The 26,781-nt window shown below is 41.5% G+C and overlaps 1 protein-coding gene across 10 annotated transcripts in view; it reads left to right on the top strand.

Moving 5' to 3' along the window:
- tenm4 (teneurin transmembrane protein 4) overlaps window positions 1–26,781 on the top strand; it is a 293,878-nt gene that overhangs the window by 223,910 nt on the left and 43,187 nt on the right. For 6 of the 10 annotated variants that reach the window (XM_086079950.1, XM_086079959.1, XM_086079958.1 and 3 more), the window contains 8 exons: window positions 5,844–5,963; window positions 9,929–10,190; window positions 13,371–13,638; window positions 14,992–15,135; window positions 17,309–17,558; window positions 18,668–18,688; window positions 22,797–23,029; window positions 24,518–24,672. In XM_086079950.1, the coding sequence (XP_085936076.1) occupies window positions 5,844–5,963; window positions 9,929–10,190; window positions 13,371–13,638; window positions 14,992–15,135; window positions 17,309–17,558; window positions 18,668–18,688; window positions 22,797–23,029; window positions 24,518–24,672 (1,453 nt within the window). The remainder of the gene's footprint in view (window positions 1–5,843; window positions 5,964–9,928; window positions 10,191–13,370; window positions 13,639–14,991; window positions 15,136–17,308; window positions 17,559–18,667; window positions 18,689–22,796; window positions 23,030–24,517; window positions 24,673–26,781) is intronic. The other 4 variants (XM_086079960.1, XM_086079957.1, XM_086079953.1 and 1 more) reach the window with 1 other exon arrangement.

The following is a 26,781-nucleotide window of genomic DNA, read 5'->3' as shown; positions in this document are numbered from 1 at the left end:
CTGTCAACAAGCACTCAGCGTTTGCTCTCCACCGGACCAGCGAGAAAGAAAAAGAAGAAACAGCAGAAGTAGCAGAAGCAGTGGCCATAAATAAGTAAAAAGTGGAGAATCCAGAGATGAGCTGCGAGAATGGCGGCTCACCTAAAAATATCAGTGACAATCTATTATTCATGCCCGGTGTTCGTTTTCCCCTGCACCCCCCGCTGACAGAAGTGAAGCGGTTATGACAGGGTGTTCGGGGGCTTCAGATGAGCTCCCGGCACCTTTCCTGATACGGCCGGTCAGCCGATCATCTTTCCATTGATCCCACTTAACCGCTTCCTCGTAGACATGTCGGAGCTCGCCGCCCTCTGATGTTTGCCACCGCAAGAAGCTGCAGAGGTGTCACCCAATAAAGCGGCTGCCACTGCATAAAAGCTTCTCACTCTCTCCAAGTGTAACACGCGATGCAAGACAGCGGAGAGGCCCCCGGCGACGACGGACGCCCGACGGAATAGTAAACAGGGGCCGCACTTGGGAGGCGCTACAAAAACGGAGATTAAAAAAAAAAGTAGATAAGTTAATGAAGTCGTGAATATTCTGTACAGTAGTACCTTGATTTAAGAGTTTAATGTTACGCGACCCTGATCCTCTCATTCAATATACTATTTATCAAATCAGTTTTCACTATTGAAGTGAGTTGAAATGCCATTAATCCGTTCCAGCACCCTCAAAAAAACAAAATTACCTGACCTCGGATAACTAGCAGAGGATGGATACACTTAATTTACCCCATTAAAGGGACATATCCATACACATACTACAGTGTGTTCAGTAATGACTGTTTTTCTTTACATTATCTTGTATTGTTTTTTTATATTATACCATTTTTCTCCAATTAAAAACACAACAGAAAATTGTTGTTTTTTTGCGGGGTCTCGAACGGATTAATGGCATTTCTGCAACGCCATATTAAGGCAATATTGTTGTAGATTGTGGGGCAATATTCCGAGAAAAAAACTCAGAAACGTACAAGTTGCGTATTACTCGGATGTTTGTGCCAATACTTTTCGGTCGCAAGTAGCAAAATTAAAAAAAAAAAATTCTTGCAAATTGGCCACTTTATAGAGTGGCAAATTTTTTCTCCGAATATTGCCCCCACCCTCTAAAAAATATATATTTGTACGTAGCCCTAGTACGCCGTCGTATATTTCAGTTAATTTTAATGTTCTCGGTGGGCAGCATCCACAATGGCGGATACTAGATTGAATAGTAAACAGGGACAGCCATTGGGAGAGATTGATACCCAGCAGAGCCGTTATTAGCATCAGGCCATTACCGCCTCTTGTTTGGTTTCTTCTCCGCGGGCTCTAGTAAACGCCTTTTTTCACCAATGTAATAAGCCGGCGTCAGTGTGTATTATACGCCGTGAAGGCCCTCTTCAAATTGCTTCATTTCTTCAGTGTTATTATTGTCAGGCCAAATAAATTGCCAATTTGCGGATTTTCCCATACTCAATTTATAATAAAAAAAGGAAAAATGCGCCCCTGAAGCCATTCTAACCACATGCAATTTGGTAGGCAGGTCTCTCATGAGAAGAAGACCCACGAAAAAGGTGTCATGAACCCATGCCCCAAAAGAGACAGTTCAGAAATCATTTGTTGTAAAGTAGATGCGCGGTACTGTAATTTCAGCCTTGTATCAGTCTTTCAAGACTCTTAATAACTTAACTCCACAGGGTCAGATCTTAACCAACACTTTAGTAACATAAAATTTGGTTGATTTCTGACCTTAGTCAATCCTTTAAAAAGTGTCGAGAAAAAAACAAAGATCTGATCTTGACCAAGTGTTTAACCTAGCAACCTAGTGTTTGGTAGACTCGTCTATCATGAGTAGACCCAAGATATAATGTCAAGAACCCACATCTGAAATTACACAGGAAAGGCAACCCATTTGGTTTAAAGTTGACATTTTTGGCTCTTTTCAGGGGCCCTTCAATGACTCTTAATAACTCCGCTCCAAAAGGTCAGACCCTGAGCAAACATTTTACTGAGCAAAATAAATTTTGGTATGCATGTCTATCATGAATAGACCCACCAAAAAGTCCTAAGAACCCTTGACTAACATACAACGAAAGTCAGTTATATTAATTTGAAGCAGACATTTTCTAAGGTTCTTCAATGAGTCTTTTTTTTTAACTCAACTCCACAAGATCCGATCTTGAGCAAATCAACAACATTATATTTGGTAGACTTGTCTATCATGAGTAGACCAAAGAAATATTCTCAAGAACCCAAGCCTGACCAAAAACGCAGAAAGTCTGCCGTTTGGTTGGAAGTCGCCACATTAGTAGTATTTCTAGCACTTCAAAGACCAAGTCATTCCATTCCGTTGTTCCGATCCAACTCTTGGATCAGGCAATTCAAATTTGCGGCCTCTCATGTTTACATACATTAATGCGCCCTCTCTCTCACTGGAGATAATGTGCAAAAAGGCCCTCTGTGCCTTCAGCCCGATCTTTCACGCTCCCTCAGCGTCTCCTTCTCTGGGCTCTGTTTGATGTCAATATTTAAATCATTTGTCTTGACAAGAAGGAGGAGGAAGAGGAATGGTCTCTCGGTGGGGGCTGGTGCAAGCGGCGGGAAGGAAGGAGATAGTTCCACTGTCACGCACCCTGAAAGCGCGCTCTTTCAAAGCAAATCAAACTGCCGGCGTGAATAATGATCGCGCGACAGCGCCGGGTTAACTCTGCCGGTGATTCTGTGCAAACGCAGCCGCTTTTGGACGTATTTGCCGTGCTGTCCGCTCGCTTGTTTACCGTGCAGCGGTTGGACAGCCAAGGTCTGCTGAAGGAGAGCCGGCCTAATTAACATAGAGGCAGGTTCCTGGGGAATGACATAGTAGGGAGGTGGATGATCTTGCCTCTGGTAAGGACATGTTGAGGGCGGCCGCTAACACGCCGGTGTTAATTGTTTCCGCTATGTGGCAATATTTAAGACCCAAGCCTATTAAAAATAGCCTTTTGTCCAGGGAGTGTTGTGTTTTGGGCAAAAACAATGGCTGACCAAGGAGGTGGCGCTACTGGGCGGTGCCAGGTCACAATTCATCAAGGGAGACGTGATAGCCCATTTGGATGACTGCCTGCACACGCTCTACTACTCGGGAGAAGTATAGATATTTGTGTGGAAATTGACTGGGGGCGTGCAGTTTTTAAGCTGCTAGCAAAATTAGAATATACTTTTTTTCCCAGAGGTGAATATTTCAAAAACGTACACTCTAAAAACAGTTGGGTCAAACTTTACCTGAAATGGGTCAAAAAGGGACAGGTCCAACTTTTTGGGTTATTCAACTAACCTAAAAAGTTGGGTCAAATGAGTAACCCACAAACCAACCCAAGCTTGGTTACTAATTTACTTTGACCCATCATTTTAGCTCAACAGGTTGGGTTGGTTCATTTTAGACCCAATTCAATTGGATTATTAAATTAACCCAAAAAGTTGGGTCAAATGAGTAACCCACAAACCAACCCAAGCTTGATTACTAATTTACTTTGACCCAACATTTTAGCTCAACAGGTTGGGTTGGTTCATTTTAGACCCAATTCAATTGGATTATTAAATTAACCCAAAAAGTTGGGTCAAATGAGTAACCCACAAACCAACCCAAGCTTGGTTACTAATTTACTTTGACCCAACATTTTAGCTCAACAGGTTGGGTTGGTTCATTTTAGACCCAATTCAATTGGATTATTAAATTAACCCAAAAAGTTGGGTCAAATGAGTAACCCACAAACCAACCCAAGCTTGGTTACTAATTTACTTTGACCCAACATTTTAGCTCAACAGGTTGGGTTGGTTCATTTCAGACCCAATACAACTGTGTTATTAAATGAATCCAAAAAGTTGGGTCAAATGAATAACCCACAAAACACGACCATAAATTGGGTTGTTTTGTGGGTTTTAATTTAAATTGAACCGTTTTTGGATAAATAATGCCAAAAGTCAGTTAATTTTTAACCCAATTCAATTGGATTATTAAATTAACCCATTGAGTTGGGTCAAATGTATAACCCACAAAATGACCCACAAATTGGGTTGCTAATTCATGAATTTATTTTGATTTATTTTTTTTGGTCAGTCCCTTTTGGACCCAGTTTGGGTTATCTTTGACCCAACTGCTTTTAGAGTGTATAAACAAAGCATCTGGAACCCAAACTAGATCTCAAGTGCAGTTGACTCTACCGGTCTTTGTTTACGATGGAGTAGATGGTACAATTTTCAAACGTCAGGCACAGAAGTAAAAATAATAATAATAATAATAATTGTTAAATGAAAAATCTACAGTGGATTTTTGTATTTTATTTGCCACCACTTCTGGCTGCTAATCGATCATTGAGGTGGGGGGGGGGCTGCTGATTGTATCTCATTTGGCGACGTCAATGTCCAGGTGGAGGGTGGAGGCCCCGGGGTCTCGATAAGCAGCCAAGCAAGTCTGGCAATCTGCACTCTTTCATTGTTTCTGTTGCAATGAGAAAGATAAGTTGTGCCTTTTTTTTAATTAGCACAAAAAGCAAAGTAAAGCTTTCTTATCTCATTATCGCTCCAGCTCGGGTAAGAAAAAAAACCCTCAGAGACATGCAAGGGAGGTGTTTTTTTGTTGTTGTGCTTGATTGCTTTTATTTGGTACAGTTTTCTTTTCATAAGCCACCATGAATCTTTCTACTTGTTTCTTGCTGCAAAGAACGATTTGCTCCCTTCACACAAATATCCAGCATCAAAAGCTGGAACGGAAAACATTTATCATTTTTTTTGTCTTCTGCACAAAAGCCAGATATTGTTCCGTACTGCAGTGCGGGCCCGCAATCAGATCAGTAAAGCTTCTGGTGCATCAAGTATTTGTTGTACACTGACAATTGCTTTCAACAAAATTGTTTCTCTGTCATTTACACAGAACAGCGCAAAGTGGGCGGGGGCGGGGGTATGTTTTGTTGCCAAAAAGACAAGTCAGACAAAACTGAGATCAGTACTTCTTTAGCATGTGGTATCCGCCATAACAGTAATCTACTATTAACAGCACCAAAAGTGGCAATAGCTAACAAGGATTCTTACTTTTGGGTACAAAGCAATGCCGGTTTTAGTCAAGCCATTTTGAACTAAAAAGAAGAACTAGAAGCGGAAGTTTTGAATCCAACCGGAACTCGTTAGCTGCCAACAACACAAATAGGGAACGGAGATTTTGGGCGCCGGTTCGAGCTCTTGGTCTTGTTTTTTTATTTTTTATTTTTTTGTAAAATACATTTCCCAAATAATGTGACTTATACCCCACAACTTAAATGTTTTTTTTTTTTCATTTTCTTGGTGTATTTTTGACTGGTATAACTTTGGTCCGAAAAATACGGTAATTGGTGTCAAGGAAGTATAGGTATGCAAAAGTGATAGGAGTTAGGTTTCACTTTTTTCACATTCAGCTTTTCAGCATTCCCACACAATTTCTGCAGATATTCCACTTTGTCTAGATTCTTTCACATGTTGAGTTCCTGGTTGGGACAAAAAGTAATTGTTTTCTTTTGCAGCCATTGTTTTTGTATTGCAGGGGGGGTGGGGGGGTGGGGGTACTTGAAGGAAGAAAAATGTGGTTTAATTGTTTGCTTGAGCTGAAAAGACGTTGATTCATCCCTGTGGTCGTCTTTTGGCTCGCGACTGATGCATTATCCAACAATAAACTCATGTTTGCCGCGTCCCAGTTTAATTCAAGACACTTGTCCTCATTTACGGAGGGACGATTATTCTTTGGCATCATTAAGCACAAGGTGCAATCTGTCGTCCACGTGGTGACCTCGCCGCTCTTTTCCCGCTCCCGTGCAGGCACGCATGCGTCATCCGGGGACAAGTGGTGACCTCGGACGGCACGCCGCTGGTGGGCGTCAACATCAGTTTCATCAACAAGCCGTCGTTCGGATACACCGTCACCAGACAGGATGGAAGGTAAGTCAAACACGCCTGTGTTGGAGAGATGCTCGACCGCCGCCATTGATCTGCCTGCCGCTTTCCAATTTGGGAGCGCCGGGCGCAATTCCCGGAGACATCAAACAAAGCCCTTCTGGCGCACGCTCGTAAGTTACGCTTCACTTGCAGCAGGCGAGGAAAAGGAATCAAATATGCCAATTCAAAGCGAGCAAGTTTGGACTGCACGGCGCAGATGGACATTGTTTATTCGACAAGGGTGGTTTTCAGAGGAATTAAGGGAGGAGTTTCATTTGAGGCGGCGCACACGCATTTGATATGCTCTTTACGTGCTTTTGATCACTTTGGTTCTGCACATTAGCTCGTCTCTTAAAGGACTGGTAAGATTACAGCGCAGTCTGTCGGCAGGTGGTTTGTTCAACAGGCAACAGGATTGCATGGAAACGACCAGGCTGACATTGACAGTCGTAAGGCCTGACCGATTAATCGGCTTGTCGATTTAATCAGCCGATATTAGCTCTTTTAAATAAATCGGCAAAAGAAGAAACAAATCACTTGATTGTGTTTTGCGTTTCTTTTTTTCTTTTTTTTTACACATTAGCATATGACATCTTAGGACAAAATATAATGACATTCAATTATTCATACACACACAAAACACCCCAAAAAGCCGATTTTTGCCAATTTTCTTTAGTTATACAAACAAACAAAGAAATGACAAATATTTCAAGAGTAAAATGTTCTACCTTTTTGTTAAAAGTATTAAGGACCAAAAAAAAGTTGTTTTTATTTTTTATTTTTTATTAACTCATACTCACTCATTTTCGCGAACCAACTTCGCTCCCGGCTGTTTAACTGGATTCTGACTGATTTTGCAAGGTCCACAGAATATTCTGTTTTATTGCTATAAAAACATGGAACCTACCAAAAGAAAGAAAGTCTCCTCTTTCATCAGAAAAAAAGTATATTTGTATCTGTTTCTATTTTGCAGCAATTAGCATTAGAATATAGTTTCATCATTATTCACAAACCTGTTGAAAACACTGGGAAAAGGAGCTTTTTGCAACATGGCCCTAGCTGATCTCTTATACTCTGCTGCCACCTGCTGGCCGTTTATTGTAATAACTACCATTGCTTTAAGCAACATCTTCATACCAAGGCTGTATCAAAGCCTTCTGTATGCTCTAGCATAAACAAAAAAACGTATATAAATACGTTTTTGGGAGTGCAGGAAAAAGTATTAAAAACTTGTTTATACGTTTTTGGGTTTGAATTATTTAATTGGCAGATTAATTAATCATCAGAATGTTATTCTGTTAAATATTCAAATCGGATTCCCCCACTGTCTGACTCAGGAATTTTGGGACTTATTCGTTTTGGGGACGTTCCCAAGTCACAAACAAGGTCCAGAAAGAGACACTCACCAATTTTGTGTGTTTCGTGGAAGAGTGCAAAATTGTGTCCCGATACATGCTCCACTTCCTGCTGACATTTTTATCACTTTCTGGTGTCTGGAAAACACACACACTCTTGATCCTTCTCCCCGGCCTTTCATCGACATCCCTCATCATCAACTCTCAACTAATCTTCTTTGGCCTTGAAGTCTTTTCCTCTCCGACTCCTTCGCTGTTTTCTGCGACGCCGCCTTCCTCCATCTCGTTTCCCCTTGTGTGCTTTTTTTCCTCACGCATGGCTCCGTTTGTCCTTTTCCCCTAAATTCTATACGCTTCTCTGGGAGGCAGCTTATGTGTAAACGCTCCTCAATCTCGCTGCTTTTCCCTCCTGTAAACATGCCCCTGCAGCTCCCCGTGCAAGCCGCCACCGCAAGCATTCCCTGCTGCAATCACTGTAAACAGGCTCAGTGCAGCGTGAAATCAGAAATGCACCTGTTCAGCCACTTAGAAATGGGGAGGCTGTCTAGACTCATTTCTATGACGTGTTCTTTATTGTCCAAGGCCTGCTTCTTTCAAAGTATGCTGCCCTAAAAAAAAGTTTTCTGTCGTAAAACAAAAAAGGGGTTTTGAGGGAGGGTGTTGTTCGCTGTGGAGGACCAAAACTGCCAAAATTAAAGAAATAAAAATGCCTGAATGAATAAATATATGACTATAAAAGTGAAAATAAAAACGGATATGAAAATATAATTCAAAAATGTAATACAAAAAATACATATAAATGGAAATTTAAAAAAATATATATATATTGCTAAAGAAATAAATAAAAGTACAAATAAATAAAAAATTAGAAAACGAGATTCAAAAAATATCTATATATATTTATTTTAGTATTTATTTTGATATTTGTTTTTATTTTTGGAATCTCATTTTTTTGTTTTGTTTTTGTACTTTTGTTTATTTATTTTGGGACATATATTTGTTTTTATTTCCATTTATATTTATTTTTTGTATTTAATTTTTGAATAAAATTTGTATATGCGTTTTTATTTTCACTTTTATTCATGTATTTATTTATTCTAGCCATAAAAAAAAAGGTCCTCCATAGTTCGCTGCTTGCTGACGGTGGCTTGACATAAACTTCCATTCTACAGAGCAGTATAGCTTGGTTTGTATGGTACTTATGTAGATAAGACAAATACTTATTATTTAATGTTTTATTTTCAAGTAAACATGATGAAGCATTTAGATGTTATGCTGCACGCATTTGGAATAAGCTTCAGTCCCAAATGTGAATTTTTCAAGTCCACGTTAAAAACAATATTGTTGTTTTTTCCGTGTATGATAAACTCTTTTCAAGCATTTTTAAAGTCAACTTTAAAAAAATTAATACATCTTTAACTGTACGTCCAAAAGTGTTTGTAGCGCCAATCTTTCATTAAGGTGTCACACAAAAAAAGTCAATCAACAGCCTCCAAATCTGACCCTAAAATGGCCAGCTTTCCTTCCTTTTGTGCGGCGTCCCGCAGCGCATACAAGCATGTCCCCGAAGACTCCAGGTGAGCCGGTGCTAATTGGCTCTCGGCAGGCAGTCACAGTCACTGATGAATAAGAAGTTCACCAGACGCTGCACAGTTTGTTATTGTGATTTTTATTCTCCACACTTTTTTGCCGTGTAATAACTCCCACATAATACTTCCGATTTACACCGTTAAAATGTCTTCGAAAACTGGCTTAAAAAATTGCACTTTGTCTAGTTTATTATAAAATATTTATTCTTTGTAATTATTTACTATTATCTACAATTTAGGACATGCATCTATCATGGAAAACTTTCTACAATGGGTGCACCAGGTTGTGTTTGGTTGCACCACATATGTTCAACTTAAAGTTATGAGGCTAACAATTAGCCATCTAAACAAAACAAGCTAGCTAGCCACGCAAGTAAAATTATGATGAAAATATATATTTGGAGGGTTTTTTTTCAGGTTATACCAAATTAACTAAATGAACGCATTAACTATGATGCAATACAAACAGAACGCTAGTATTCTGTTCTATCTGTTCTATGAATGACAACAGGTGGACGCACTTTCAAGTTTTTTTTAGATGCGTTAGGCTGACGTTTTTTTTTCCCACACATTGAAAAAAAAATTTGTATCTGTTTCCGTTTTGCAGCAATTAGCATTAGAATATAGCCAAGTTTCATCATTATTCACAAATCGGTTCAAAACAGTGGGGGAAATAGCTAGTTGCAACATTGCCCTGGTTGATCTCTTATACTCTCCTGCCGCCTGCTGGCCATTTTTGTAATAACTACCAATGCTTCATGCATTATGCTCAGTTCAGAGGCTGCATCAAAGCCTTCTGTATGCTCTAGCATGAAAAACACCCCATAAACAACGTATAAATACGTCTTTGGGAGCATGGTAATATTTAAAATAGAACGTATTTATACGTTTATTTTGGGCGAATGAGTTCATCAGAATGCCTTGGTTATAATAGTGGTGGGCACATAGAAACATAATATTGCAAAGACATCTTCTGACTTTAAGCAAATGAAATGTGTCACATTTGTGGCGCTCGCCTTCTCAGTTTCGACTTGGTGACCGACGGCGGCATCGCGGTGGCACTGCACTTCGAGCGTGCGCCGTTCATCACGCAGGAGCACACCCTGTGGCTGCCGTGGGGCCGCTTCTTCGTCATGGACACGGTGGTCATGCGCCACGAGGAGAACGACATCCCCAGCTGCGACCTCAGCAGCTTCGCCCGGCCCAGCCCCGTGGTGTCGCCGGCGCCGCTCACCGCCTTCGCCGGCTCCTGCGCCGAGAGGGGGACGGTGGTGCCTGAAATCCAGGTGACTCACGCACACACACACACGCAAATGATTCATCCCACACATGAGCCAGACTCGGAGGACTATTCATCAAGCGTAGTAGTCACTGCTGTGATCCTTGTCTCTCTCATGTAATTGCTCTTCTTCGCACCTTGGCCAGTTTCCAGCATGCTGAGCGCGGATGATTACGCACGTTCACAATGTCATCCGAGCATCACATTGATATTTTACACTCAAATCCGCCTAATTGTGAGTTTGATGGCTGATTTAGTCTCCCAAATTGTACTGAACGCGTATCAATCAATAAAAATGGTGAGCTTCAACATCAGTTACATTTTGTGCAGTTATTAAACACGGTTGCTAAGAAAGTGAGCGCTGAGAAGAAGTGTGTCGTGTCCGTGTGTCTTCAGCTTGGCAAAGCAGTGCAAGCGTAGTGCACAGTCTACATTATGTACTATGCTGAAGCCGAAAAAGTCAATAAAGGTAATGCCGGCCAAGGCCGCTTAAATAATTTCTAAGCCGTGGACCTCTGTTCATGAAAAGATGGAGAAGCTGCTGACAATCAGGAAAGCATGGCAAAATACAGTAACCATCTTGTTATGTTCAGTGAAAAATTGTCTTTTCACGGACACAAGCCAAACATATATGTTCCAGTATTTACTGTACTGTATATGTCTGCAGCGGAAAACTACAATACCAACCTTAATATTTTCGTCTTTAGCTATCACAAACTCATCAGACTGTATTTCCATCTTGAAAACGCGGCCATCTCTACTTCCTTCATTGGTCTGCACACGTGTGATGTCAACGTGTTGAAGACGTGTGACATCACTCCTCCCAACATGATTGCGCGTAGATGACCCCATCCCGTTATGCTTAACGGCTTTCCCTTTATTATTTTTATGTGCTTCATTTTGTTATTTGTTAGGGGTGTTATATTGCATAGTACGCAGTTTGTATATTATTTATTAACTCTTTTGCTGCCAAACATTATCCAAAAAATAACCCCGACAGTGCCAGCCCATTTTGAGCATTTTCACTCATCTTTCAAAGAAAACAGTATATTGTGTGCTATGACTACATAACCTTGATGGATATCATATGAAAGATTGGATTCCATTATTTCATTAAAAGAAAAAAGTACGTTTCTACCTTATTCCGTTCTTTAGTAATCACCATTTGAAAATGGGTAATTTGAGTGACATCAAGCGAAAAAGGAGAAAAGCTTTTTGTGAAAAGATACATTTTCTGCACAACAGTGACTTTGACACTAATGTTTTTTTATTTAGTGACGCTGAATTCGATTTAATGTGTAACGCTTTGATCATTCACGTCATCCTTGAAAACGTTCTATTTCCTAACATCCGCCATGTTTTCATTTAACTTGATACACGGGAGCCCATTGAAAAGAGATGCTGCCATCTGCTGGCCATATTTAGTGGGTGTTTTTGGATTTCACAAACCCCATTCACAAAGCAGCACCGCACAAGACGGTGCACTGCCCATTAAGAAAAAAATACGCAGTTAACGTCAATTAACGTTTTTGGCGGCATTCATTGGGATTTTAGTATACGTCATTAAATGTTGTTGGCGTTCAAAATTTTGAAAACATTTTTTTTCCTTGAGACCAGAAAGGCCATTAAGACAGTTTAGAGAACCATTAACACTGTTTAGAGAACGTTTAGGAAACGCTATGACATTGAACTAACCCTGACATGATGTTAGCATCGCACATGTTCACCCTTCTGTGGGCTTTAGGGATCACCAAATACCGATACCTGGTATCATATCAGTCCGGTATCCGGCCTTATTTCAATTCATCAGTACTCACGACAGTGGTCGATACTAGTATCGGCCGCCCTCTTGTGGCTGTTTTATGATCAGGAACTAAAAACTAAAAATGAGAATTTTAAGGAAAATGCTATATTAAGAGACATTCTCCAGTCCGACATTCTACATTTATATAGTTTGTCAACTTTGTGTTTTCACAAATTAACACACTAAAACTTTGATTACTAAATTTAATCAGACTACTTTATTAGATGTAGTCATGTGTTAGATTACTAGTTCCTCAAAATTCATACATTCCGCATTATTGGGCAACGCATTACTAAGTGAGTTTTGGCGTTCCCAGGCCAGCCGGGAGATGTAGACCTTCATCATGTCTGGATGTAGTTGAAAATGGTGATAAAATAGGCTTACTCGGACACGTTTCCATTTACCTCTTTTCCACACAAACTCGCCATGCATGCTTCTGTATGTCTAACAGGCGTCACTTTGCCCTTTTCTAATTATCTCGTCTCACAGTTTGCCTCCTAAGATTTATGGCGTATCAATGAATTTGCTATGAGTCTATTTATAGTCACCGTCTTGTCTTTGCGCCTCTTTTGAGGGCAAATCTCTGCCTCCCCGTCCTCATGAGGGCGAATTTGGATCAATCGCCCTCCAACCAAACGCGCTGCTGACTGACGTGTCCTCTGACCGGCGTTATAGCGGGTCGCTGTTTTAATTGTTCCGCTATATCTTGTCGGACGAAAAGGAGAGCGGGGTGGGTAGAGGTGACTTAATTAGAGCAGAGCGGAATAAACAGGCGCTTGTTGAACCTTTCGCCGCAACGTGAACGCCACGCCACATGTGCGCAGGTCTCCGCCCGGCCTGTTATTATGCTCCATATTTTATCTGGCCGTGTAAACCGTAGTAAGCCCAAGGGCAAGGCGGGGGGGGGGGGGGGGGGGGGGTGCCATGGTCGTATCACGACAGCAGGACGCAGCACTTGTAATGAAGGACTTTTCTGTTATTAAATCGATGGAGAAAACTATTCAGTGTGCTTTAATGAAGAAATCCTTCACCGGGTTGACTAAAATGCCGCACTATAATTGCCTTCTTATTGATGTTTCAGCTTCATAGATCTGCTCGGGGGAAAGGTTATGAATAATACGCGACAGTCTGTACTGGTCACCGGCCAGAAGGGAAGACAAATGGTCGTTCGTTGTGAAATAAAAGGACATATGGATTTAAACGGAGTATTCATGACCACGCTGGCGGAGTGGTCGGCTCTTTCTAGCTGAATATATGTAGAATTCCAAACATTAAGTTACATTTTCAATCAAATTTACCTCCAAGGGGGGGACAGGTTTTCACTCATCTTAACCTGAAGAGTCCAAGTTGTCCCAAGGTGCTCACATGGTCATGTGTCTTTAGACGCTGCAGGAGGAAGTTCCCATCCCGGGTACCGACATGAAGCTGGGCTACCTGAGCAGCAGGACGGCGGGTTACAAGTCCATCCTGAGGGTGACGTTGACCCACGTCGCCATCCCCTTCAACCTGATGAAGGTGCACCTCATGGTGGCGGTGGAGGGTCGACTTTTCAGGAAGTGGTTCCCTGCGGGGCCCAACCTCCTCTACGACTTTGTGTGGGACAAGACGGACGTCTACAGCCAGAAAGTCTACGGCCTGTCCGAAGCTTTTGGTCAGTGTGGAAACATCTGTATTATAGTCCATGTGGGGAAACAATACGTCCGTGGCGTTGTCATCCCAGTCATTTAAAATGTACTCCAAAAGTTAAATAAAAATTGTACTTAACTGTTTCAGAACGAAAAGTCAGAAAAAAGAAGACTAGAAGTGCAAATTCAGAAGAAATAGCATGTAAATAGTGAATGAAAAAAAAAACATGGACGAATGTGGACTGATGTTGAATAATCTGCAATGATATTGAATGATGTGGAATGGGTATGAATGGGGAATTTTCTGTGGGACGTGGGCATTTTCAGTATGTAGAAAACCGTTGCCAAGGTGAATGAAATGTGCTGAATGGTTTGAATTTCAAAAAAGACCAACGGTGTGATTCTTTTTTTTGGAGAATGAATAGGGATTTTTTTTGTGGTGAAAATGTAGAATTTCTATTCAGTGGGAACGTTTGGAAGGTTGGAATTTGTTCCCAAGATGATTTGAATGAACATAATGTTTTGAATTTCAAATGTTTAATGTCCCATTGGGAATGAAACGTTAAAAACAACGAAAACAAAAAAACACGTTGAATCTTGGGAAAACTGTGAACATTTGGATTGAGAAAAATAATAGCCTGCAATATGTGAACCTTTGGAATATGTTGAATTTAGAATGAGGTGAATCGGAAGAATTATGTGGAAGTAGATGCATGTCAAAGGAATTGGTAGAAGAAAAATAGGAATCAACTGAATTGCATTAAATATAACTGAACTCTACTCGGTTCTGTTGGAACATTTAATCAGTAAAATAAAATGTGGCAAAGACTTTCATAACTCCCATTAACAATTCATGCTAAACTTAGCTCCTACTCAACAAACAAATCTTGCCTTTCAATCAAGATATTTTCAACACACTTCCTTGACACCAATTCTTATTTAGACAGGGCTTCGGTAGAATCTTGTGGCATTTTGGGCCATTTCAGAAAGAGCACAAACAACACGAATAGGTCAATTTGTGAATGGCAAACTGAATTTGCGGGGGATTACTCTTGAATATAATTACAAATAAATCGTCTCATTAATATTGATTGATTTAGACTTCAGTTAAGAATGTTAAAAAAGTGTCACCTGACTAAAGTTAATAAGCTTTTTGATGGTGACAGTTTTACCCAGGAACAGATTATTTCCTGTGGGACAAATCAGCCGTTGACCTTCCACTATATTGGGAAAATAACTCTTATGGTACATAAACAGTTTTATAAGCAATTAGAGGCGGCCCTGTGGGATGCAATGTGGTCGCATACCACCACAGCCAGTCTTGTTTTGAGTGTTTCCAGTCCAGCTTGTCATGCGGTAACCTTCCTTTGTTGTTTCAGTGTCTGTGGGCTTCGAGTATGAATCATGCCCGGACCTGATCTTGTGGGAGAAGAGGACGGCTGTTCTTCAGGGATACGAGAGCTCGGCCTCCAAGCTGGGCGGGTGGACCGTCGACAAGCACCACGCTTTGAACATACAGAGCGGTGAGTCAACTTCCAAATCCCTTTTGTAATGTTCTATTCTAAGGGGGGCACTTTTTTGTTGCACGCCTACGAACACCCACAAACGGCAGGAGACAATAAAATCTGTGAAATTATTATGCATATGGGATTAAGAATTTTTTTTAGTTGAGTTTTTTTTTTTTCTGCTCTCTGATCACGGATGTCAATTTCATAAAATTTTCCTTCTGTTTTAATTATTTTTAGTAAGTTACAGTGTCCCATCACTAGTGAGCTATTTTTAGAAAAGACCTGTGGGCTTCACATGTTGTCCTTGGGGCTAACAAGTACCCGCTGTCATCACCTTTTTTTTTCTTTCTTTTTTAAAGACAATGCTCATTAATCAACTGAGCAAAATGCATCAGTGTCACTTTTATCTTGCTCCCGACTTTCCACTAGCTACCGCAACCCAAACTCGTTTTATACATTTTTATACACCGTCTATTACCGCTGTCCATTTTTTTTCTCTCCCCACCATCCAAGGGGTCAATTTTTTCATTTCTGCCAAATGGCTCTTGAAAAGTGGATGAAGAGAGAGGAAAGTTCCGGCCAGTCACCTGTCACGAGCGAGGGCCTCGCTTTGTGTGCGCAGGGGCCTCATCAGAGGAGATGAGGCGTGCTGATAGGAAAAGTGCTCGGGAAGCTTTGATCCGTCACGCTGAGTCAGAACGCGCCGTCCAGAGGAGGAGGGCGGGAGAAGCCGCTGCCAGATTCCACAAGACGTGGCCCACCCCGCCCCTTCGCTTCTTTGGCTCCGCCGTGTCATGTTCGTGCCCATCGTTTTTAGAATCCGGCCTAATTTAATTGCCGACAGCCTGCTCGTGGAAGCCATTGCGAGATTTAATCACGCCCTGGGAAGAGGATGCTTGGCTGATCCTCGCTGATAGACCAAATGCTGCTCTGCTCAGACCACTCACGCCGCCGAGTACCAGTTGGAAGGCGAGAGACGCGCGGCATGCATTTCAAACGGGAAGTTATGGATCGGGCTGAAGGAGGCTCTTTGCGTTAATGTCGTCGTAAAGTTTACAAGAGGAGATTGGTACAGTAAACCTGAGGCTCATAACGGAAAAAAATTGACGTCTCCTGTACATTTTTGTAGAATTGCAAGTATTATTCAAACCCAAAAACGTATACAGTGTTCCCTCGTTTTACGCTGGGCTTAGATTCCCACAAATACCCACAATACTGTAAATGAAATCCGCAAAGTAGTTAGCTTTATGTTTTACATTTATTATAAATATTTTAAGGCTCTAAAAGCCCTCACCACAGTTTTAAACTTCAATTTTACGCACTTTTCTCATCGAGGGATTTACATTTTCTCACATTTCTCTCTTGTTTAAACATTCTCAATGTTCAAACCTTCAAAAAATTTATAAAATATGTACATTACTGTAAAAAAAAAAATGCATGCAAAATTTCACACAAAAAAAGCTGCGAAACAGCAAAAAGTGAACTGCGTTATAGTGAGGGAACACTGTAAATACTTTTTTTTTTTTTTTTATAGTTTGTCCTTCACTCCCCAAAACATATTTAAACGTTTTTTATGTGTTTTTTTTTATGCTGGAACATACAGAAGGCTTTGATACAGCTTCTGACCTGAGAGAAGTCGCTTAAAGCAATGGTAGTTATTACAAAAAACGGCCAGCAGGTGGGAACAGAGTATAAGAGATCAACCAGGGCCATGTTGCAACAAGCTCTTTTCCCCAGTGTTTTCAACAGATTTGTGAATAATGATGAAACTTAGCTATATTCTAATGCAAATTGCTGCAAAACGGAAAGAGATACAAATGTACTTTTTTCTGATGAAAGAAGAGACTCAAATCTTTCTTTTAGTAGGCTCCATGTTTTTAATAGCAGTAGAACACACTATTCTGTGGGCCCTGCAAAATCATTCAAAATCCGGGAGCAAAGGGGGTTGCTTCGGTGAAAAAGGCTGGGAGTGAATGAGTTAATAGTTTAAATAGTAGCATTAGTGAAAACCAGAACATTCCTCATGAAACTTCCAGATTCAGATTGTTTGGTGCAGGCTTACTGAGTGTGTGTTTTTAATAGTAACATTTTGCACATTTCTTCCTCTCTGAGCAATTTTGAGTCCATTCCGCGCTCACCAAAAAGGCATGACATTAACGCGTCCCCCTCCTCGCTGTGTGCTCCCCAGGCATTCTCCACATGGGCAACGGGGAGAACATCTTCATCTCGCAGCAGCCGCCCGTCATCGGCAGCGTGATGGGCAACGGCCGCCGCCGCAGCATCTCCTGCCCGAGCTGCAACGGCATGGCCGACGGCAACAAGCTGCTGGCCCCCGTAGCTCTGGCGTGCGGCTCCGACGGGAGTCTCTACGTGGGCGACTTCAACTATGTGCGGCGGATCTACGCCACGGGGAACGTCACCAGTGTTCTAGAACTCAGGTAGCCAACTTTTTGTCATTTATCGGCACTTTTTTCACAAGTTATATCCCATCTTAAGGTAATGGGAGACAATGTCAAAAGAAGTGTTGCGTCTAGTCTCTAATTTCCTTTTGGTTACAGTCATTGTAGAAAAACTCACACAGATGGGATGTTGGGACTGGAAACAAGAAATTCAGTGTTATTGGCATGTTCTGGACATTCTGCTTTGACTTGAATCCAGAACGCAAGTTGTTAGAATAAATCTACCTAAGTTATCCCATATTTACTCTTATAGTATTGCAAAGCATGACTCATGCTCTTGCAGCTGCAGAACAGGAACTGTGTCTTTATCACAAGATAAGGACTGAATTTTTTTTTTTAGAGCGGGTAAGAGATTGTAACTGAGCACATCTCTGTCCGTTCTCCTCACGAGAAAAAAATTATCTAGTTTATTAAACGTTCTAGGTTGAATGAGCCTGACACAAGTCCACATGCCAAAACAGTTCATGGCCTCATTTGAGAGCCTGTTGTTACAAAGTGTGCATCTCTCCTAGAAGTTTGCTGGCTTTTCTTCTCATGTCTTATCATTTGGATGTCCCCTTGCTGAAGAAAGTCTCTTAATGTGTATTTTTTTAAACAAATTTTTGCTAGCTTGTAGTCTTACTTTTTAAACTCATTCACTGCCAGATCAGTTGTATAGCCGTCATTGGCAGAGAATGAGTGATTTCATCTTTTGTGCAGAGGCAATAATGGCTGCTGCGCCTGATATTTTGAAACAAAAGGCTCAATCTCATTCTCTGTATGGTCAAATACAAAATGGCCCACGTAGCGGTCTTCCGCCCGATGTTTGGGGACCGCCGTCAAAAAACGCGGCGGTCGATTGAGATGGACAAAATGCTCTCGAGGCGCAAGATGGATAGTCGTCTCCGCTCGTGCACCTGTATCAGTTTGAAGCCAATCGTCTTCTCTTCTGGGAAACAATCAATGTCTTTGTTAATGTCTTCCCAGATGGGCTCGGGGAGATACGATGTGCCGTTTGATTAATTCTACCTACTAACAACTGTTTTTTAAGCCTATCTTTACTAACAACTAACATTTATTGTCTGTCTTCTGCCCTGTGTCTGCTGCAGAAATAAAGACTTCCGGCACAGGTAAGACAAAGAGGACCTAAAAAGATGATTTTTTTTTTCCTTTCTTTTTCTTCCCTGTGAACCTTTGAACCCAATTCAGACCCTGGCTTTAAAGTGGAGATTATACACCGACGGGAGATACTGTCTGTCTGGTTTCTGTCATCTTCCTACTGCTGATACCATTCCATTTTTAACCGGGTTTTATCTTGCACACACCATTTGCTTTGCATCTGCGTCTCTGACTTCTGTGAAAGACACTTGCTGCGAAAAGCGGGGAAAAAATAGGTACAGTATTTGACGTAGTGTTACACAGATCGGATCGGTAGTTCTTATTCTTAAATCTCGTAAATATTAGTTTATTTTAGTTTGCGTTAACGTAGGTTAGTGATACGACACAAAAATTGACAACCATGAGGAAATACGGTATATTAGTACTTAACTCATTCACTCCCAGCCATTTTCACTGAAGCAACCCCCTTCGCTCCTGGCTGTTTTACTGGATTTTGACTGATTTACAAAGCCCGCAGAATATTGTGTTCTATTGCTATAAAAACATGGAACCTACCAAAAGAAAGATTAGAGTATCTTCTTTCATTAAGAAAAAAAAGTATATTTTAAAATACTGGCAAAAAGAGCTTGTTGCAACATGGCCCCGGTTGATCTCGTATACTCTGCTGCCACCTGCTGGACCTTTTTGTAATAAATACCATTGCTTCAAGCATTCTCTTCAGTTCAGAGGCTGCATCAAAGCCTTCTGGTTGCTCAAGCATAAAAAACATAAAATTAATTTTGGGACCATGGTAATACTTAAAATAGAACATCTTTTTTTTTTTACGTTTTTTGGGAACAAATGAGTTAAAATACCCGTCCAAAATCTGGGCACATTTATGGCGGCTGATTTTTGCCACTTGCCTATTAACAGATATGGATGCCCAGTGTGTGATACGTTTGCCACAACTAAGCATTTCCAGTGTATGTTGTCCTTATTATATATGGCAGAAGCTCATAGGGCAATGCAGAAAGGAGCACATAATTAAATCCGCTTACAGGTACGAGCGCCTAACTGCCTAGCAGGTGGCGGCGAGGCAGAGCCGTCTGCAGATACGGCACGTCTCAAGCGAAAGGGCTCCTGATTGATTTTCCATCACGGGGTCACGACTTCAGCCGGCGAACATGTGGTCAAACAGAGAATGAAAAGCCGAGTCATGCCGGTCACTGGCCCCCATTTAGAGGGGAAAAAAAATGTATAGCACAATAAAATAGCAAACACCGGGGGCGCTCAATTGACTTTTCTGTCTGCCTCAGCAAGTGTCCTTTCTCAAATATCTTTTTTCAATGGGAAATTATGTCCCAAAGGTGTTCAGTACACCTTTCAACGACTTGATGTGTTGGTTTCCGGGTATTGGCACAGTGTGACGCGCAACCTCTCAACGGAAAAAAACAAAAACAATACTTTTAAAATCCTTCAGTTTATTGTTAAGAAAACATCAGATAATGAAGCGAGAACCAAAAAGATATGTTGAATACACTCAAAAACAGTTGGGTAAAAAATAACCCAACTATGGGTCAAAAATGGACCGATCGTCTACTTGAGTCAAGAAATGGGTCTTTTAGTGTAAAACAATTCATAAATATTGGCCAGATCCTTTACTTGGGTCAAGAAATTGGGTCATTTTTTAGAAAACAACCCAGAAAGTAGAAACGGTCCATTTTTGATCCATAATTGGGTTACTTTTGACCCAACTGTTTTAGAGTGTACATTAGCATTTAAGACCGTATCCCACTGATAAAAACAAACAAACAAGGGACACAGAATGTGAAGCCGGATGGGTCACTAAACAGTGTCCCAATTTTCTAAGATCAAAAAGAAAAACATAAAGAAGGGGGAGGGGAATAAACAGCCCCAAAATCAGTTACATTTTCCGTGAGGTATTTCCACACATTTCTTCTTCTTGTGAAAGTTAAAAGACGCGATTAATCATCGGCTCCTCGGTTCAACCCGTACCATGTGCACAGACCCACCGCTGATTGCCAGCGTGCAATTTTATGGCGGCTTGGTGATGAAGTGCTTCCGCTACCATTGGAATGACACGCCATGCTTTTACGATCTTGTTTTTTCTCCTCACTCTGGGTCAGAAGTAGCCACTCACCTAGTCACAACCCCCCTACCTCCGTCCCATGTCGTCATGGTAACCAGAATTCTGCAACGTTCCTGCAGTAGAGCGTCTTGATCGTGACCTTCAGACTAATGCGGGATGCTCTCCGACGCTCACATCCTAATGCATTCAGGACACCGTTGGACTACGACAAACACAAATTTGTCAGCGTGTGCTGCCTGCGCCAGACTAAAATAGCCAAATCACGTCCCTTTGTTCTTGCGAGAGACAATTTGCATGATAAAAAGGAGATTTATTCAGGAAGAAAAACAGCGTGCGTCGGTATAAAACGGGCGAAATCCCGCCGTCGGCATGCGAGGAGCCGCGCATGCCGATACGGAACTGAGGGGAGGTGGCCCATCTCACCCCGCGTTCATGTTCATTGACCCCCCGCTAAGGATGCCCCCCCCGCGCCCTCCTTCTATTCCTGCGCCAGCATGCGGCAAAATCCAATTATCTCCTCCAAACTAGATGTTGTCGGTGAATATGGATGGCCGGCGAGGGGCCGTATGAGCTCAAGGTCGCCCCAATAACACTTCCTGGTTTTGAAAGCGGCTGCTCTACATACATCCCCGCAGCTGATAAGCTATCAGCTGATTGCACCGGGCCGGTAGAATCCGGTTATTGAGGCTGGATTCCGACCTAGTCCACCGCAGCCTGGTATTTTGTTTGTCTTCACCAGCCACCTGACTTTCGACGTGGTCGGTGGGCTGCGCGTCAGCTGTTGGTTGAAGGTCGTTTGTCAAATGAAATCAGTTGACCATCCCAACAGAGCCTTGCCTTGTTGTGGCATTCTAAGAACGAAAGAAAACAAAAAAAGCCATGAAAAAAAGCCTGAAGGTTAAAGAGTGGAGATTGACTCTTAATCCACTCTGAATGACGGCCAGCTGACAGCCGTCTCCTTAATGCTTATCAGGGCCTGCCGGGGGCCTGATAAACTCGGGTTATCTTTGGAGTGGACGCTAATGACTACCTTGCCAAAATGCACCCACGATGCTGTTTTTACAGTGCACATCAGGACATATTTGGGCGGCTTTGGTTTACCATTCGAGTGGTGCACAGTAAACTCTATAACTCTATTCACTGCAGGTTTTTTTTTTTTAACTCATTCATTTTCACTGAAGCAACCCCTTTCGCTCCCAACTGTTTTACTGGATTTTGACAGATTTTGCAAGGTCCACAAAATATTATGTTCTGTTGCTATAAAAACACGGACTCTACCAAAAGAATGATTAGAGTCTCAAATAGAATGAAAACAACAGAGGCCCCAGAATAGAACCCTGTGGAACACCATAGGTTCCCCTGATACATGTCAATTCATATTGCACATATTTGTCTCATCACTTTATTTTTTGGGGGGTTTGTAAATTTCAAAAAATATGAAAATATATTATAATTAAAAGAAAACAACAAAAGTGAGCAGAGCAGAAGCTTTTTTTTTGGTAAACATTTTCAAACTATTTTGACCCGCAATAAAACAGCCAAGTTATTTGAAAAGTGCAACACAAATATTGAGTAGATAAGCACCGTTTCCGTGAATTGTTTTCCTCTTCACAATCAAATTGCTCTTACAGTGTTTGTGGATTTGTGTTTGTCTAAATAACTCAAAACCAGAAACAAGGGAGTCTACTTTTCCAATAGCCGTTGTAATTTGAATATCACAGAGAAATTACGGGTCAGGGAAAGTGTCATCATTAGCATTTCTGTACAGCGTACGCAAATACACCTTGTGAGCCATTAGAACAATTTGCGAGCTGTGCGGAGATCTTCCGTACATTCTTCTCAGAAACAATTGCGGATGTGGGATTTCCAACTCGGCTGCCTCTATTGTCTTGGCTTGTCGTTTTTAATCTGCTTTCATGTCATCTCGTTGTCTTTTCTTTTCCCTTCCAATGAATCTCGATGCCTTTTTCTCGTCTATTTTAGTTGTGTTTCACACGCTTTTGTTGATTTCTTTTCACCTTGGCCAACAGCAACAGCCCGGCCCACAAGTACTACTTGGCCAGCAGCCCGGTGAACGGCGCCGTGTACCTGTCGGACACCAGCAGCCGCAAGGTGTTCAAGGTCAAGTCGCTGAATGCGCCCAAGGACGTGGCCAAGAATCTGGAGGTGGTGGCGGGCACCGGAGATCAGTGCCTGCCCTACGACGACGCGCGCTGCGGGGACGGAGGCAAAGCCGCCGAGGCCACGCTCACCAACCCCAGAGGTGACGTCTGGCAACCGTACATATGTGACATGCTAATAATTAGCACGTGTTAGCCTCTGAGCATGTTTATGCACTCCGCTCATCTCATTTTTCAAATCTGGCATTTCAACAGGGGTGTGTAGACTTTTTATAAAGCAAAGGACGCGGACTTGCGTGCAAATACAATGTGATCGACAGAAAGAAATCCTGAACATAAAATAATTTTTGGTCATCAATTGCTACGTTTGTATTAATCGCTCATGGTTAGGACACATACTACAAAAATATGGTACAACTTTTTCACCAACTGTAAGTTAGCATCACTGGTTTAAATTATTTTGATTATTTTCTTTCACTCTCCGGGCTTATCCCCCCCCCCCCCCCCCATGGTTCTCTATATTTGGATGAGGCGTTAAGTCATTTGATCACACTCTCGCGCACCTTTTGTTCTTTACCGGCATGACAGTGTGATTCATACGTGCTGAAATCAAGCTGGCAGAGAAGAAGTCTTTAAAAAAAAAAAATAGATTTTCTTTGAAAACAACACATTTTGTCGCCAACGCTGAAATATTTTGACAGACTCTGAATATACAGAAGAAATCAGACACACACAAAAGAAAGTTATACGCCAACGTCGGGTGCTTGCTTATTTATGGTCGGCTGTTACAGGAAGAAGAAAGAGTATAATTCAAAAAAAAAAAAAAGAATGGAATAATAAATGCACTTTATATAAACAAACAAACAACCCAAACAGAGTATTATTATTATTGTTATTATTATTATCATTATTATTATTAGGGTTTGATCGATATGGATTATGTTTTAGACTGATGCAGATTCTACTGTTTGACAGGAAAAAAAATCAGATAACCAATTATTCAACCAATTAATAAAAATTAAAATTTATGAAATAACTTAATTGGGGGTCCTTTAAAGCTTGCAACAATTAGGACATGAATTACAGGCAGATCATTTGGCTGTTAACCGAGAGAAAAAAAACAAAGAGAAAAATCGCCCTTTTTTTAAATCTCTTTTTTGGCGGGCGGGGATGTTTGAATTGTCATTATCTTTATCTTATGTTTTGATGTCCTAATGTGTAAAAATAATAATAATAATAATCGGCAGAAACTAGCAAAACATGGTCGATGTAATTGGCCAATTTTACCTCTTTTAAAATAGGAAAGAAATCTACCAATTCAATTAACTAGGCAATGAATTGGTACCCCCCTCCCCCAAATAAAATAAAATAATAATAATAACTCCTTTGATCGAATTCAGGCAAACTAAAATGTGACAAACAGTAATTGAATTTACATGATGGGATGTGTTTGAAAAATGGATGCTATAACAGTTGACCTATATGTGAGTATTGCACGGAGCAAAATAGACGAGATGATCCAAATAAGGCCTTGGGGGAGGTCTGCCCTCCCCATTGTAGATTGTGATGCGACACTTCAAGGTCATTGTGTTGTCAGCTGACTAAATTTTTTCTTTTTTTCTTTTTGGAAGGCATAACGGTGGATAAGTACGGCATAATCTTCTTTGTGGATGGCACCATGATTCGCCGGGTGGACCAGAACGGCATCATCTCCACCCTCCTGGGCTTCAACGACCTCACCTCAGCTCGACCCCTCAGCTGCGACTCCGTTATGGACATCTCACAGGTAGCGCCCCCCCCCCCCCAATCACCCCTCTCTCGTCGCCACCTGGCCATCTGAGCAGAATTAACAGAGGATGCGCATTGACCTTTTGCCGTAGGCGTCTGGTATGGGATGAGGTTGAACTTTAACCCCGCGGGCTCACGCGTCCACTGAGGCACATATGGGCCGTGCATACCCCCTCTTTAAACCACCCCAGGCAAGGACACCAAAGTGGTAGAAAGAGCACAGTGCATAGAAAAAGTGAGCTGATATGGTTGCATAAGTGTGCACACCCTCATGTAAGTGAGATGTGACTGTATTGAGAATTAACTAATCACATTCAAACGCGAGTGAGCTCACCTGCCATCATTCCAAATGTCTCTGATGAAGTCCCACATTTGGCTACTGACAATATGTCTGGTTTTTGGTATGGATTCAACCTTTTTTCTCATTATTCTCATAACATTACAACTATGTTTTTTTAATCTCAGTTTGTAATGAAAAAAAAATTCTAAAAAAAAAATATATATATATATATATATATAATATTTACTTATAGTTTTAAAAATGTATTTTAGACAAGAAGCACTTTCGTCTACCATTTCCGGGTTTGGTTTCACCGTTTTCCTTTTTGCCATCACCTGACCAATCTGGTACCAAAAAAAAAAAAGCCAAAGAAAAAGCGCAAACTGTCGCCAACAGAGACTCCCGGCGAGGACTGGAGCGCCGCAATCATGACAAACGGCCCGCGAGGCCCGCCAAAAGACGCTCAGTCGCTAAAAAGCATTCATTAAAAATTCATGCGGGCGGGCGCGCGGCTTCAAACACTCGCCAAGCCCTCACTTAACATCAGCGCTTCTCTGGAGGAGGCTCGTATATTATCACGTCCACCACAATGCGAGGACGATGATGTCGATGAATCAGCCTTTTACGTGAATGACATGATGCGTTGTTTGTATTGTATCTTATTTAGATCAAATGTAGAGGTGGAACTAAGAATAGGCGAGTACCGATACCAGGCATCAGTGTCGGGCTGAAACTGGCCTTATTTTTAGGTAAGGGGCAAAAAATAAAATAAAATAAAACAAATTTGCTCCCAATAACATATAAACACGTTCTATTTTAATTGTTTTAAGCGTCCCAAAGACGTATTTATATGTTTTTAGGTGTGTGCTGTTGTTTTTTTATGCTAGAGCATACATAAGGCTTTGATGCAGTCTCTGAACTGCAGAGAATGGGTGAAGCAATGGTAGTAATTACAAAAATGGCCAGCCGGTGGCAGCAGAGTACAGGAGATCAACCAGGGCCATGTTGCAAACAAGCTGATTTACCCACAGTTCTTAACAGAACTTAGCTATATTCTAATGCTAATTGCTGCAGAACGGAAACAGAAATATACTTTTTTTCCTGATGAAAGAAGAGACTCTAATATTTCTTTTGGTATGGTCCATGTTTTTATAGCAGTAGAACACAATATTGTGTATCCAGTAAAGACAGCCGGGAGCGAAGGGGGGTTGCTTCAGTGAAAATGGCTGCCAGTGAATGAGTTAAGAACAGGTGAACATACTAAAACTAGAGTCTCAAGAACAAACTCTTCAACTTACATCAAACCCTAAAAAAAAGGGCGATCATCTTTCATGTTTGACGTTTTTGCACCAAGCAAGCAGAAAGGACAAGCTAGTGCGCCCGCTCAAGCGTCTTTCATTTGTTCAAACTGGTCTTAGCGGCTCCTTTTTGGCTTTAAAGTCCTTAAAAGGTGCTTTGCCGGGGCCCCCCGCCGGGTTCAGACTTTAAGCAGAGGCAAACGGAATGGTATTTACAGCTTCCACGGCAGCGTTGGCGTTGGATTTACTTTCAGACGGGGACTTGAAATGATGACATTTCGCTCGTCTGCCGGCGGACGTCATGCTGCTGCCAGTAAAGAGGGGACATGATTGCTACTTGACAGTGCCCTGGAGTAAAAATAGGCAAAAAAAGACTGTTTGCCGCTGCATTTCTTTTAGTAGTTGCCTTTTTTTTGTATGGGATGATCGTCAGATGGGAGCAAGTCACGTTTGTCTGAAGTCTTAATTTTTGAAGCTCCTGCGGGAAAAAAAGAAGTCAATCGATGCAAGTCATTCTTTGGATTTGGCA

Source organism: Leptonotus elevatus, chromosome 7, assembly GCF_054856555.1.
Source record: "Leptonotus elevatus isolate MCC_2025b chromosome 7, RoL_Lele_1.0, whole genome shotgun sequence".
In the NCBI taxonomy this organism is placed as follows: domain Eukaryota; kingdom Metazoa; phylum Chordata; class Actinopteri; order Syngnathiformes; family Syngnathidae; genus Leptonotus; species Leptonotus elevatus.
This window is presented reverse-complemented; position numbering and strand designations above follow the sequence as displayed.